At 39.4% G+C, this 15,662-nt stretch overlaps 1 protein-coding gene across 11 annotated transcripts in view; it reads right to left on the bottom strand.

Moving 5' to 3' along the window:
* Positions 1-267: 267 nt before the first annotated feature.
* Positions 268-15,662, bottom strand: part of TRAPPC8 (trafficking protein particle complex 8) — a 116,305-nt gene continuing 100,910 nt past the window's right edge. For 6 of the 11 annotated variants that reach the window (XM_030552976.1, XM_030552982.1, XM_030552981.1 and 3 more), the window contains 4 exons: positions 9,079-9,126; positions 7,227-7,372; positions 2,858-2,947; positions 268-1,358 (listed from right to left, as the gene is read on the bottom strand). In XM_030552976.1, coding sequence (XP_030408836.1) covers positions 1,124-1,358; positions 2,858-2,947; positions 7,227-7,372; positions 9,079-9,126 — 519 coding nt within the window. In that variant the 3' untranslated portion in view covers positions 268-1,123. The remainder of the gene's footprint in view (positions 1,359-2,857; positions 2,948-7,226; positions 7,373-9,078; positions 9,127-15,662) is intronic. The other 5 variants (XM_030552984.1, XM_030552983.1, XM_030552985.1 and 2 more) reach the window with 1 other exon arrangement.

Genomic DNA, 15,662 nt, shown 5'->3' on the forward strand with positions numbered 1-15,662 from the left:
ATTGAAAATAGAGACTGATCCTTTCATAGTAAAACAGAAGAGGAAACAAAAGGTAGGTGCATGTTTGTACCGTGGTCTGCTGCAAAAGGACACTCCAAGCAGGGTTGCCTTCTGACAAACTGCAACTTTTGACTGGAACTCTGTCTAGTGTGGATGCATTGCATCACTGTTATTTACACTCGCATACGACTTCCAATTAAGGAAATCTTTGTTGACAGGTTACTGCTATAGATAAGATGCGAGAAAAAAGTATGCAATGGAAGTCTATACAGTGAATATGGTGTATGTTTTATTCTATTTACAGTACATTTGTTATAAATATAATACATTTCTTGAAAAGCTTAATTAATTTGAGTAGATTTTTTTTTTAAAACATGAATTCAATTGTTATAGTTACATAATAAAGTGAATGACAATCTCATGGTTGTGGAATAGTGCATTCTGTACTGAGATGAATGAGAAAACACTCAAACTAGTTTCAAAATTATTTTCAGAACATCTTCGGTGAAGTTGTGTGTAAGCCATAAGGATCACTGGCTATCAGAACATGAGGACACAATAACAAAGCCCCAAACTAATTTTAAAAACTGAAAAGTGAAAAAAAAATAAACCAAACAACCCCCCCCGCCAGCATAAATTGTATTTAACAACCTATCAAACTTCACAGTAAGGCTGGCATTTGACGAATAATGGCTTAAGTCAGGAAAAAAGACAACAAGGGTTGTCTTTTGAACTGTCTTAATATAGCCACAAAATATATTTAAAACATCATGCTGGAAGTGGTAACAGCAGTCAAGCTGCTTTATTACTATTATTTGGACAGGGCCTGGGATACACAAGTTAATTTGAACAGTTTTATAAGGAGTATTTTAGTTCAGTGTTATGAGTATAAATTACCAGAGATGCAAGAGACATTAAAAAGATATATGCATTTTCCATCCAACGTGCTTTGCATTAAGAAACCAAATGGCAAGTAGTCTGAATATTTTGCTATTGTCTCCTACACAATAGTTTGTAACAAGTTAAATGTTGGGGTAACATTCCAAAACTGGAATAAATGTCAATCCGCAGAATAAGAAAAATCAGATTCTTTTGGTTTTTGGTATGATCTTTTAGTAAGTAGTCAAATGTTATTGATGATGATCAGTGCTGGCATGGAGTTCTGCTGACTTGTTTCAAACAAAGTAACTTGGTCAGCTAACTTGGCAAATACTCTGTGAGTTCCAAGATTATAGACTCCTGTACGAACAAAGCAAGCTTTCAACTGCAAGTTGTAGACCTCCTGGCTTTTAAGCTGAAGTTTGTACTGTGTTTGCCCAAGCCACGTGAAAGAACCATGGATTTCTAGTGCTTCTGGACTGAAAGAGAGAGAGAGAGAGGAGAGAAAAAAAAATCAGACATCTACTTCGGATCCTCTTATACTTCAATGGCTACCAAACATGCACATATTCAAAATGACAGTCCTACGAAATATTTTACTTCACTGTGTAATACGTTTCCTGTATTAACTGGCATGCAAATGCACTGTATCTCTGGTGTTTTGGCTGTCTGATGTTTTTGGAAAGTGACCAGATAAGCTGACTAGTGCTCAGCTTTACACTAATTTTATTAACTCATTTATATATTAGTCCTTAACAAAATTGTTTAATTGGGATTTCCTGGTGGACTACTGTCCTTACTATCTTCTATCTGTCCATTTGTATTAAAAGCCTGGCATGCTGAGTTTCATATCCATCTGGTTAAATACAGTGGACAACCCCTTGGCACTGGGCAAATGCATTCTGATTATACTGAGTTTTGCTAAATCTGTCCAAATTATTGCCCTTCAAAATCCATCTCTGATAAACTTTTAAGAATGCCTACTTGGGACCATTACTGAGAATACTATTCAGCTATTTAATTACACTAAGTCAATCAGGCACTTTGAATATTTGTTGGTATTCAACCACTTACACAGATTGTGGAATAAGATATTCCAAGAGAATAAATTATTACATACAATTCAACCAGCTGTACTATAGGTAGTGCATCAAAGGTATCTAATGTTTGCCTCTTTTTATGCAACTTTTATTTTAAAAATCTCATGTGTTTTTAAATGTTTTTCCCCAGTGTTATTGATAATTTCGAACAGCGATGAACTGCTATATTTCCAAGTAAAAACTACAGTCACGTGCAGCAGTGGATAAAAGTTAAGAACTTGTGATAAGTGCTGTTAAAGAAGTTATACTTTTTGTTAGGATGAGAAGTAATTTGTCGAATTTTGTATTGCTTATCCTAGTATATGGATTTCTACACAATAATTCTAACAAACATAGCAATTATCTACACAGTTTAAAACAATGTACTCTTACTGTACAACATTTTAAAAGAATTTTAGATGAAAGTAACTATATTTTAAAAGAACTCTTTTTACCATTGAGAAATTGTGTCAAACAAAATAAATTATTTGTAATGAAAACAGCATCTGTTGATGTTCCTCTCATTTTGTGGATACGTTCACTGTAGGGAACATTTCCCCAAAACAAGGAGATTTAAACAGCAAAAAATAAAATATTGTTGTCTCACCTTCCTTTATAATCCAGTCATTACTCCCAGCCCTCTTAGCAATACAATCAATTTCTGTTTTACTTCCAAATGAATATGGGTTTTTGAAAAATACTCACATTGACTTAATTATGCTCCCATTGAGATGATGAAAAACTCCCACTGACGATGAAAGTCCTATCCTAAATATTTGATACATTTAATAGACACTTGATATAAAGTGATGAAAATAAAATCAGATTGTGATATTTACTGCTCCTGAGATCTCTTAAATATCAAATTGGTTGCAATTTAACATTTAGAAGTTTATTACCTTGTTGTTTTATGCCGCAAGTCAATTATTACATCAACATCAGCCTCAGAACAATTGGAAAGTAGAAGAGTGACAGGTACTAAACAAAGGCTGCAAGAGAAAAATTGTTTTACTATGCAAGATTTATACATATTACTGATCAGTCTTGAAAATTACAAAATGTAACAAATCTATTTAAAAAAATTCGGACGTTCTTAATTACTCAATCATATAAACCACGGGTCGGCAACCTTTCAGAAGTGCAGTGCCGAGTCTTCATTTATTCACTCTAATTTAAGGTTTCGCGTGCCAGTAATATATTTTAAAATTTTTTAGAAGGTCTCTTTCTCTAGGTCTATATATTATATAACTGAACTAGTGTTGTATTGTAAAATAAACAAGGTTTTCAAAATGTTTAAGCAGCTTCATTTAAAATTAAATTAAAATGCTGATCTTATGCCGCCGGCCCGCTCAGTCTGGGGTTCTGTTCATCTAGGCTGGCAGTGGGCTGAGTGGGGCCTGTGGCCGGGACCCCAGCTGAGAAGGGTCTGTGCAGCCGGGCCGGGCCAGGCCCCCAGACCGGCACCACTATACAGTTCCATCTGCCGGCTCCTGCCAGTCGGGATCCCGGCTGCCGGACCCTCTCAGCCCGCTGCCGGTCTGGGGTCCTGGCCCTGCCCACACACAGTGGGTACCTACCTTCTCCCTGGTTCTGGCCCATTCTCTTCCTCTCTGCACTGAGCTGAGGGTGGGAGCGGACCAAACACAGGGCTGGAGGTGAAGGGTCTGGGCAGGAGCTAGAATGAGGGAGGGGGCTCAGGGTTGGGGAAGGAGGTTTGGGTGTGGGGGCACTTACCTGGGGAGCTCCCATTTGGCATTAGGGGTGCAGGTGGGAATGTGAGTAGGGGTGCAGGAGCTCCCGTTTGGTGCTAAGGGTGGGGGTGGGGATGTGCGGGGTGCATGAGATTTGAGGGGGGCTGGGGATATAGGGGGTTCAAGAGTTAGGACAGAGGGCTGGGCGCATGTGAGGGCTGGTAGGTGTCAGGGTAGTGGAGCTGGGGTATGTGTGGGGGTGCCAGAGTCAGGGCTGGGGTCATGTGGGGGGGTGAAGGAGTCAGAGGGCTGGGTAGTACAGGGCTCAGGGCAGAGGGCTGGGTGACTGCTCCCCCCAGAACCCTCAACCCTGCCCCCTGCTCCTTGTCCTGACTACCCCCTCCTGGGACCCCACCCCCTATCTAAGCCTCCCTGCCCCTTGTCCCCTGACTGCCCCCTTAGGAACCTACCCCCTAGCTGTCCCCTGACTGCCTCAACCCTTATCCACACTCCTGCCCCAAGATAGACCCCTGGGACTCCCAAGCCTATCTAACCGCTCTCCGCCCCCTGACAGGACCAACAGAATTCCCGACCAATCCAACCCCCGCCCCCTGCCTGCCCCAGCCCCTCTCCACACCCCTGCCTCCTGACAGCCACTCCAGAACTCCCAACTCATCCAACTCCCCCAGCCTCTTGTCCCCTGACCATCTCCTCCAGAGACCCCCCCCAGAACCCTCCTTGCTCCCTGACTTCCCCCTCCAGAGACCCCCGCCCCTAGCCACCCCCCGGGATCCCACCCCCACATCCAACCCACCCTGCTCCCTGTCCCAATTGCCCCCACCCCTTATACAACCCCCCCCCCCCCCACTCCGTACCCTTTACCATGAGGCTCCCCACTCATCCGGAGCCCTGCTGTCATGCGTGCAGTGCTCTGAGGGGTGGGGCTGCGTGCGCAGGGGCGGGGTGCCGGATGAACAGGGAAGGTCTTTCCCTCCCCATGGAGCCAAACACTGCCCCACGGGAGCACACAGCCCAGCCCCCAGAGCGCTGCATGCAGCGGCAGGCTCTACGGGAAGGGGGGAAAGGTGGGGGAGGGGCCGGCGGCTTGCTGCACTCGGCCCAGCGCTCCGACCTGGGAGCGCAGACCCTGCAGCTTGCCATGCCGGCAGGATTTTTAATGGCACACTGGAGTCCTGGCAGGCCCCAGCGTGCCATTAAAAATTGGCACGCGTGCCATAGGCTGCCGACCCCTGATATAAACATCAAAATACGTAGCAATATTTTGTATGGCATTATTACAGTCTAATATCAGCTCTTACATGCTGTTAGATAATTTTTACTTCTGAAAAAGGAAATTCATTGAAGTAGATTTAGGATTGCGACCTCAGAGGAAAAAAAATTATAAGTCAGTGTTGAAACTATCTCCTCAGTTTGTCTAAATGAGACCTGGTAAAGCAATAGTTCATAGCCCAGCTTGATTTTTGCAAGTTTTCTATAAAAATCATGTACAGCAAGGTGCATTAATAAAAAATTTAGAATGTGAAAGAACGTTTGACTCAACATGCTGGTCTAAATTTTGACTTGCTGCAATATCTTTACACTTTCTCTCCATATACTTCTATCTCCTTCTGCATATCGTTGACTAAAGGGGCTATTTAAACTATTTGCTTTAGCGGCCTGAAGAAATACAGGTATTTTAGCCAGGGCAGGTGTACAATGCTCAACTCAAGCTAGAGAAGTATGGATATTCGAGTCCAACTTACTGCATGTAGTTTTTTAAAATGTAGGCATTGCTTTGTATTTAATATCCTGAAGAATTCTACCTGAATACGCTAATGAACACTAATGCTTTTATACAGAACACTACTTCCAGAAGGATCTCACAGCACCTTTACATACAAACTTTTCAGGGTCGTGTCCCCCTTACTCCTGTCTGCTCCCCCAGCCCACAGGAAGGGTAAGGGGGCCGAGGCTGGGTCAGGAATGGAGCTGTGGCCGGGGATGGGGTCAGGAGCAGCGCCACAGCTGGGCTGTGTGTAGATCCGCAGCCAGGCCACAGTAGGGGGCTGGGGCAGGGCTGAGATCACCACTAGGGGTAGGCTGGAGCAGAGTTGGGGGAGGAGTGGGACTGGGTGGTGGCTCCCACCCCATCCCCCCTATGGGGACTGGTCTGGGTCCTGCCGCACCTCCAAACGTTACTCCGCAACCCCCTAGAGGGTTGCGCCCCATAGTTTGGGGACCATGAACTAGAGGTATCACTTCACCACTGAAATGCATCACTGGGATTGCTTAGCAGTAAACACTTTAAGACAGGAAGTAAAGAGTGCCTTCAAGAGCTGATCACTGCAGGGGGAATTTAGGTAGTAAGCAGATAACCCAAATTGGAATATGACCAGAATTAGACTCCTATTTGAATAAGTGGAGGCTCTCAAAATTAAGCAGCATAAGTGGAATGACGTGCAAAATGGCTATTTTAGTTTCACTTCAATATCTATTACACTAGTATAAGAATGCAATAGTTAAGTTGTCAAAGCACAACAAGGAAATGTATAAATTCTAAAAACAAAACAATTGTTTTGCTAACAATTAAATCATTAAAATCAAGTTTTGTAAAAAATTTCAAAGCAATCTAAAATTTGAAACCTAGACTAGTTCCATTTATTTTTGTAGTGTAATGCTTACCAAAAAATTGACAAGACTGTCAATTCAATGAGAGGTGCATAACCACAAAGTAGAAGCTACAGGAACACAATTATCAAAATGAAAAATCTTTTGTACGAGTGCTTTAGTTCATTGGTACTACATTAAGTCTCCAATTTCAGTCATATTAAACATCCTTTGCCTGCCATACTTTATACCCAACCCATGTTAACATTTAGAAAATTTAAGATATGCTACGGACATTGTAACTAAATATTAATAACTAGAGCAAGAAGCTCTTATCTGTTCATTCAAATATTGTCATTTTGCAGCATACAGTGTTCACTTTCAACCCACTTAAAGACTGTTTATGCAGTGATTTTCTCAGGCTGTGAAAGATATTACAGATTTCTTCATCATTACTTTCATTAGTTACTTAATGAGTTATCTAACTTAACATTCCTATTAATTTTTAAAGCAAAATTATCTGTAGCAGGGGTAGTCAACAGGCAGACCATGGGCCAAATTCAGACTACAAGACGCGTTTGAACAGACCCCAAAACCTTTTAATTTTATTATCATTATTGTATTTGTATTATTATTTTCTCTGGAGTCTGGACCTTGACCAAGAAATTTGGATCTTGATAAAAAGTAATTGACTACTCTGATCTATTGTACTTCATTTTCATTTCATGTGTCCAGTCTTCAACTGCTAGAAAATGCTATTGTGTTGCAATTTTATCAATACATTTTCCAAAAAAATCTTTTTCCTTTATAGTTTGTGTTGATTTTGTCCTTGTTCATGGCAATTTTATTTTATCCCTTTATTTCATCCTTCCACAGAGCACAATCTAAAGAGGATTTTTATTAAAGAAACAGAAAAAAATAGTTTCTTAAAGGAATCTTGAAACATTTTAAAAGCTAACATTAATCAAACCTTTTTTGATGAAATGAGTGATTAAAGGACTCTGGATAATGAAGACTAGTCTTGATAAGGTTAGAAAGCTGTTCTGGTGTTGGTCTTGTGGGTAGTGAAGTGTTTTCTGGTCGAAAAAACTTTAAGAGAACCATTTCTGGAGATTCCTGGAACACACAAATATTCAGATAACTTCATTTAAAATGTTCTTATAAATACACTAACACCACACACTGTACAACAAGGGACTAACCAGCCAGATGTTAACTTGAAGGTACCATTTTCTCCTAAGAACTGTAGCTTCCAACAGATTACACTATTGTCACAATGTTTATAGGAGGCAATTAAGGAAATTATTGTGTCTTACTGTTTTAGGTGAGGAAGTGGTGCAATTCTTATGATGGAGGTGCTATATCACAGGCAGACTATTAAATTTCCTTCTCCCAAAACTGCTTTTTAAAACCAAAGTATTACTGGTAAAATAAAAATGGAACAATGTTTAGACTGCTCCAAGTTCATCTTGGGTTTTCCCAAAAAACCAAGCAGCTACAATGAAAAGTCTATCGTGGGGAGGTTGCCACCAAGGAACTACAGGTAGCCAGGAAAACCCCCAAAGTGGGTGGCAAGGGAACATGTACTAATACAGTACATCTCTAAAGCTGGAACCTAGGAAGCTCCTCCAGAAATGAAAGCTACCTCCCCATCACAAATAGTGGAAAGCCCAAGGAAAGGCAGGTGGTGGAGTACAACCCCTAGGATAGAGGAGATTAGATGATATGGAAAGGTGTAACTTCAGTGCATTACATTGGCTGCATCTGGTTCAGAAGCTAGATGACATGGTACTTGTCCAGCACCATCCAGTCTGTTATCTACTCCAATCAAAAAGTTACTGATGAGGGGTTAGCTTTCCTCATTCACTTATGAGCCATTGATGCAGAGTCAATAATTAGTGCCATAAAATACACTCACAGTAATGAACATGTCAGCAGCTGCTAAGTACAAGGAGTTGATTGATTAATCAATCCCATTTCTGCACTACACTTAGAAACAGTTACAGTATTCTTAGCTTATTGCTATGCTTGTGTCAACTTATATTACAACAATTTCTTAAAATACTGAAGACAAAACTATGAGAAACACATTGAGATTGTGACTTGAGTCAATAAAAGATAGCAGGGAAAATCCCAGCCCCCACTAAAGTCAATGAGAGGTTTGCCACTGACTTCAATGGTGTTAAGCACCTTATAGACTAACAGACTTATAGACTTATAGACCTTATAGACTAACAGAGGTTTTGGAGCATGAGCTTTCGTGGGTGAATACCCATTTCATCTCATGCATCTGATGAAGTGGGTATTCACCCACGAAAGCTCATGCTCCAAAATGTCTGTTAGTCTATAAAGTGCCACAGGATTCTTTGCTGCTTTCAATGGTGTTAGAATTTCACCCAGGAAATTTAAATAATTATTTGCATTATAGTAGCAACCCCAGGTCTGGCTGTACTAGGCATAGGTCATCAGATAACAGCATATGCTCGAAAAAAAAAATTATGCCCTTTAAACCAAAGAATTTGCTGCATGCAGACCAGCAACCTAAATGCTCAAGAAGCAAGAAAAATATTCTTATCAACAATGAAATATAGTTGAAAACTCTCTCTTTAATTCAGTTGGTATTTCTGGTCCTGCTGTAATGGAATCCATCTCGCTGAAAGGTGACACCATGTGTAACACTGGCTATATTTAGAGACTATACGACTCCATGGAGGGTGGGGAGGGAAGGTTAGAAAGTTTATCTAACTGGAGAATATTCAATATTATCTTGGATAGCATATATCAACATCCTAGAAATTGCTTTTCCCCCTAAAGTCAGTCACCTGTTCCAAGCCCTCCCAATCAGAATTCCCGAGTATTTTTTTAAAACCCTACAAAAAACAAATATCAAAATTTTTCTGAACGGATAGACAAAAATCAATAGGATAAATTACAGAAAAACAGGTAGACAAATTAAGTCTGGCATCATTACATTTCATTATTTGATTAATTTAACATGTTTGAAACCCTTAGTTCAAAGCAACATTACCTTGGTACTGAAGGGCTGGCAACAGATTGAAATTGGACAATTAAACACCCCAGATTTAAGATTAGTCTTTTGGTTCCTAAATAAGACATCATGTTGACAACTTTCTTTGTAACCAGAGGATGAAATACTGGCTATGCTGAAGTCATGGCAAAACTCCCATTGACTTCAACAGGGCCTGGATTCCACCCACAGTTTTTATATTTGGGAGGAAAGGTTTTCAAAGCACCAGGACTCAGAGTGCTGTTCTCCACTAACATCTCACTGAGTTTCCTTTTTAAGCAACCTGGAGAGTTTAGGAAAATCTAGATGAGAAACCATACAATTAGAGAGACAAGGTGGGTGAAGTAATATCTTTTACGAGACCAACTTCTGTTAGCCTAATTAAAAGATATTACTTCACCCACCTTGGCTTTCTAATATCTTGGGACAAACAAGGCTACAACACCACTGCATAAACCATACAATTGTTAACTTGTAAGAAAAAGTGATCTCTGTTCTCAGAAACAAATTTAAATAGAATTCCACTAATATCAATAATGAGGAGTCCAGTGGCACATTAAAGACTAACAGGTTTATTTGGGAATAAACTTTCGTGGGTTAAAAAAAAAACCCACTTAAGATGCATGGAGTGAAAATTACAGATACAGGCATAAACATACTGGCACATGAAGAGAAGGGAGTTACCTTATAAGTGGAGAACCAGTGTTGACAAGGCCAATTCAGTCAGGGTGGATGTGGTCCACTCCCAGTAATTGATGAGGAGGTGTCAATACCAAGAGATGGAAAATTGCTTTTATAGTGAGCCAGCCACTCCCAGTCCCTATTCAAACTCAAATTAATGGTGTTAAGTTTGCAAATGAATTGTAGCTCTGCGGTTTCTCTTTGAAGTCTGTTTTTGAAGTTTTTTTGTTGAAGGGTGGCTACTTTTAAATCTGTTATAGAATGTCCAGGGAAATTGAAGTGTTCTCCTACTGGCTTTTGTATGTTACCATTCCTGATGTCTACATAAATGGACGCAAATCAGACACTGTCCTGTTTGGCCAATGTACAAGGCAGAGGCATTGCTGGCACATAATGGTATATATCACATTAGAAGATGTGCAGGTGAACGAGCCCCTGATGGTGTGGTTGATGTGGTTGGGTTCTCTGATGGTGTTACTAGAGTAGGCAACAGGGTTTGTTACAGGGATTGGTTCCTGGATTAGTGTTTCTGTTGTCTGGTGTGTAGCTGCTGGTGAGTATTAGTGTTAGGTTGGGGGGCTGTCTGTAAGCAAGGACTGGCCTGCCTTCCAAGGTCTGAGAGAGTTAGGGATCATTTTCCAGGATAGGTTGTAGATAGCTGATAATGTGCTGGAGCTGTTTTAACTGGGGGCTGTACGTGATGGCCAGTGGTCTTCTGTTATTTTCCTTGTTGGGCCTGTCCTATGGTAGGTGACTTCTGAGTACCTGTCTTCCTCTGTCAATTTGTTCCCTCACTTCCCCAGGTGGGTACTGTAGTTTTAAGAATGCTTGATAAAGATCTTGTAGGTGTTTGTCTGAGGAATTGGACCAAATGTGTTTGTATCTTAGGGCTTGGCTGTAGACAGTGGATCGTGTGATGTGTCCTGGATGGAAACTAGAGGCATATAGGTAAGTATAGCAGTCAGTAGGTTTCCAGTATAGGGTGGTGTTTATGTGACCATCACTTATTTGCACTGTAGTGTCCAGAAAGTGGATCTCTTGTGCGGACTGGTTCAGGCTGAGACTTATGGTGGGGTGGAAATTGTTGAAATCCAGGTGGAATTCTTCAAGGGCGTCCGTCCCATGGGTCCACATGATGAAGATGTCATCAATGTAGCGCCAGAAGAGATGGGGCACTAGGGGACGAGAGCTGAGGAAGCACTATTCTAAGTCAGCCATAAAAATGCTATGGGTACCCACATGGCCCCACAGTATGCCAACATTACAAGGGATGGACCACATCCACCCTGACTGACTTGGCCTTGTCAACACTGGTTCTCCACTTGAAAGTTAAGTCCCTTCTCTTCATGTGCTAGTATATTTATCCCTGTATCTGTAATTTTCACTCCATGCATCTGAATAAGTGTTTTTTTTTACCCATGAAAGCTTATGGTCAAATAAATCTGTTAGTCTTTAACGTGCCACCGGACTCCTCATTGTTTTTGTGGATACAGACTAACACAGCTACCCCTCTGATACTTGGAACTAATATCAATAATTCTGTTAAAACAATGAGAACCTTTGTATAAACTCAAAAACGAACAAACAGTCTTCAAAACAAAATACTATGGCTAAAATATACACTCTACTGCTAATAGCACTAACTTTCTCATGTAATCCCATTCATGTAAATTTGATAAAAACAGATTCATACCCAGATGAAATAAATTCTGGCTACTGACTTAAAAAACTCACAAATGTTTTGAACTTTAAATCGTAACTGTCCACTCCAGACTAGTGTGTAAGCATCTTCTGAAGAGGCAGACAGAATGGGTTTTTACCATAAATGACATGAATGGTGGGAGTCAAAAAAGATGTGGACAACCAGCATCATCTGACTTGTTCTAAATTAGTTTTTGAAAATGAGTTGTTCAATATTACAAGACAGCACTAAAACAACCAATTATATTACCTCCCACAATTACACTCCTAAAAACCAATGGGAATGGGAACACTCAAATATAAAACTACTATTCCTCCTATTAATTGTGAGAATAACTGCTGTATCAGAACGATGTAGCTAAGAAACTCCTTTGTTAGGCAAATGAATCACAAAAATTGGGAAATCCCATCCATGAATGTTAGCTTGAAAAAGGATTCACATAATTAACATTGGAAACGTTATCATTCAACTTCAGCTTAACTGAAAAACACATTTTTAATTTTACTGAGAAAAATGTAAAGATCTTTGCTAATACCTGATCTCTGTTGGTTGTATTTCAAATGAGTTTATCCTCACCTGTACTCCTAATGACCATGTACCTTATGCTGGTTTCTTCAGCGTGATTTTAGAATGTTTTTTTGCAACCATACTAGAATCTCCATCCTGCATTAATATTGGCTTATACGAAGTCTAAGAATTAGTGTGTTCAAGCCAAGTTTAAACTGTGAAGTCAGTACTAAAGCAGACTTGGTATACTTGTAAAGGTCTCCCAAATAAGTGTCAAAAGGTGCTGCTTTTCAACAAGACGGGTGCCAAAAGTAGGTAGAAGCTTTTTTAAAAACACATTCACCTTCAACTATTTAAACCAGTTTGAAGTTTTTGTACAATGAACATGATCTCAAGAGGTGTTGGGCACCTTCAGATCTATAGATTTCAATGGCAATGCCTCCCAGACACTTGGGGATGTCTATGTGCTATTTACACCTTTTCCGGATAATGTTAAAAATACTTGTTTTTAAAATTAACTGATGTATTTAGCAAAAAGAATATTCAATATAATTTTACACAAGTCTCATGCAGTTCCAAGGAGAAAAATACATGCTCTTAACTGAGTCTGAAAGATTGAGATAAATAGGAAGGCTGCAAGGGCTGTAAAGAGACAGCTCTTGAGACAACTGATTACGACTGTACAGTGAGTGGGCCAGAAGGAGCAAGAGCTAGAGAGGAAAGGAAAAAGCCCAGATTTTAAGTGCTGTAAAGTGCCAGTGAGAACAAAAATAAAAGGGATCTGGAGAAACTGGAAATACCGGGAGAATCTGAGAGTTTATGAGAACGATTGGGCTCTGAAAAGTGCATTTTTTTTAAACTATTAAAAACCAAACTCAGAGGGACCCATTTTACTGGTGTGCCCACGTTGAAAAGAACCCTCTAATAAACAGTGGTATAACAGTATACTAATACCCACAATATAAAAATGGCAACCTCAAAGTATGTGTCTCAAAATGGGTACTAGAAGGGGAGATCTCCTGCTTTCTTTCCATAGCAACTCATGATGTGGGCCAAAAGTGTTGACCTATTTGTAACATCCTCTTTCTTATAAATTATGTTTAGCCTGAACACTCCATCAAGGATACCCAATTTTATCCTCTAATTTCCTATCCCATATATGAAGCTTCACTGGCACAAGCTACCTCCTCCCTCTGATAACTTACAGATAGTCACTTCATAGCTACCAGTTTTTGCCCCAAGGTTCCCTTCTCTAACCAAATTGCTCCAACCCAGTCTTGGGTCTTGTCTAGACTTGGATTTAAAGGGGTGATATTAGCATGTGTTAGCTAACATGTGCTGACACATTTTAAGAGTCTACTATAGATAAGGCACACTACCTTTAACTTGTGCTAACCTGGCAGAATTAAAACCTAGTGAAGAGCTAAAAACAACATCTTTAAATCCAAGCCTAGGCAAGGCCACAGTCTGAGTTACTACCTGTATTCAAGTGTATGGCAGAGGCTTGAAATGCTAAACCTTTGGATCATTATCGTGCAGAACCACTTCAGCATGGAAGCATGTCTTCTGGAATGGTGGCGAAAGCATGAAGGGGTGTATGGATGTTTAGCATATCTGGCACATAAATACCTTGGAATGCTGGTTATAAAAGAGTCATGTGAATATCTATTCTCACTTTCAGGTGACATTGTAAATAAGAAGCAGGCAGTTCCCATAAATGTAAACAAATTTGTTTGTCTTAGCAATTGGCTGAACAGGAAGTAGGATTAAATGGACTTGTATATGTTCTAAAGTTTTACATTGTTTGTTTTTGAGAGAAGTTATGTTACAAAAGAAATCTACATTTGTAAGTTGCACTTTCACAAAAACAGACTGCATTACAGTATTTATATGAAGTGAACTGAAAAATATTTCTTGTTTATCTTTTTTATAGTGCAACATTTGTAATAAAAATAATATAAAGTGAGCACTGTACCTTTTGTATTCTGTGTTGTAACTGAAATCAATATATTTGAAAATGTATAAAAACATTTAAAAATATTTATAATAAATTTAAATTGGTATTATATTAACTGTGTGATTAAAACTGATTAATTGTGATAATTATCAAGTTAATTTTGTAATTAATTGCTTGAATTGACTACAATTGAGAACCCTACTTTTAATTAAAATTGCAACATTATCCAGCCCAATCCCCTTCCAATCTATTATTTTCTTGTCTCGAGATTCCTTTAGCTTGAGTTTCTACCCATGTGATCGAGAAAAATGCTTAGACAAACAGTAAGGAATATTATAGTATGGAGAAGTGGCTGAACTTGAATGTGGAAAACTAAAAAGTAAAAGATTTCAGGTTACTGTAGGTTGGGAAACAAAGGGGGAAGAGGATGAAGCTGCTGAAAACTGAAGTGAGCCAGGGCAATTATAGATTGAGAGACACCACATTTTGTGCTTTGCCAAGCTAAAGTTAATTGGTCACTGCAGATGAAGATGACAGGTAAGACTCCAAGTGCTAAAAAGAGCTTCACTATAGCAGTGTTAGAGGCAGTGGAAAGGAAGGTTCTTACAAATACCTATTTTTCACTGAATTGCAGTAATTCCTATCCTATAATAAGTATCTTCATAGATGGACATTTGTCTAAAAATTTTACATATTAGTGGGCATAGCTGGTTCAGTATTAGGATGTCTAAGGCAACAGCAGAGCATGAACACTTTTAAAAATATTATATATATAAATATAAATATAAATATAAATATAAATATAAAGATAGATAGATAGATAGATAGTGTGTGTACACATTCTAGGTTTATTGCCAAAGCTTGTAATTTTGTAGGCCAGACAGCTTTTACCATAACATCTCTATTCACATGTTTGGCTGTATTAGTAGTTTGCTTGAATTGATTCTGTTTTATAAATAAAAACCCAATTCTCAGTTTATATTCATAAGTTCCTATTTCTAATTTCTGCTTTGTATTATTGCTAGAAACTGTATTGTATCACTTAGTTCTTTAAGAACTCAGTCACACTTGGCCTAGTTTCCTTTTTTTCCTACCCCCGCCTCTCTTTTTTGGGCTGCTCAAAGGAATAAGCTACATTTGGCATTCTTTGATTCTAATTTTATCTCAAGAGCAGTTTCTCAGATGTAGACTTGGAGGAGTGGGGAAAGCCAAGGGGATAAACAGATTCAAAACTGTCTGTTCATTAAAGAGACTGCTACACTACTTCACATGAATCAAGTTTTTAAAAAGCAATGTTGCTTAGCAACATTAGATGTGTCAGAGCACAGCACATGGATGTAGCAGCACTGTCAGTTGTAATTTCTATTTATAACTTATTAGAACAGACTATTAAGACTAAGATGTGCCAAAACAGATATCTGATCTAGTGCAATATTCTGCATCCAACAGTAACCAAAACCTAATGCAGAATAGGAAAGTAAAAATCCTGTCTCCTCGTAATGCATATATAGACAGTGGAAAAATACTGTAC

Source organism: Gopherus evgoodei, chromosome 2 (genome assembly GCF_007399415.2).
Source record: "Gopherus evgoodei ecotype Sinaloan lineage chromosome 2, rGopEvg1_v1.p, whole genome shotgun sequence".
NCBI lineage: Eukaryota > Metazoa > Chordata > Testudines > Testudinidae > Gopherus > Gopherus evgoodei.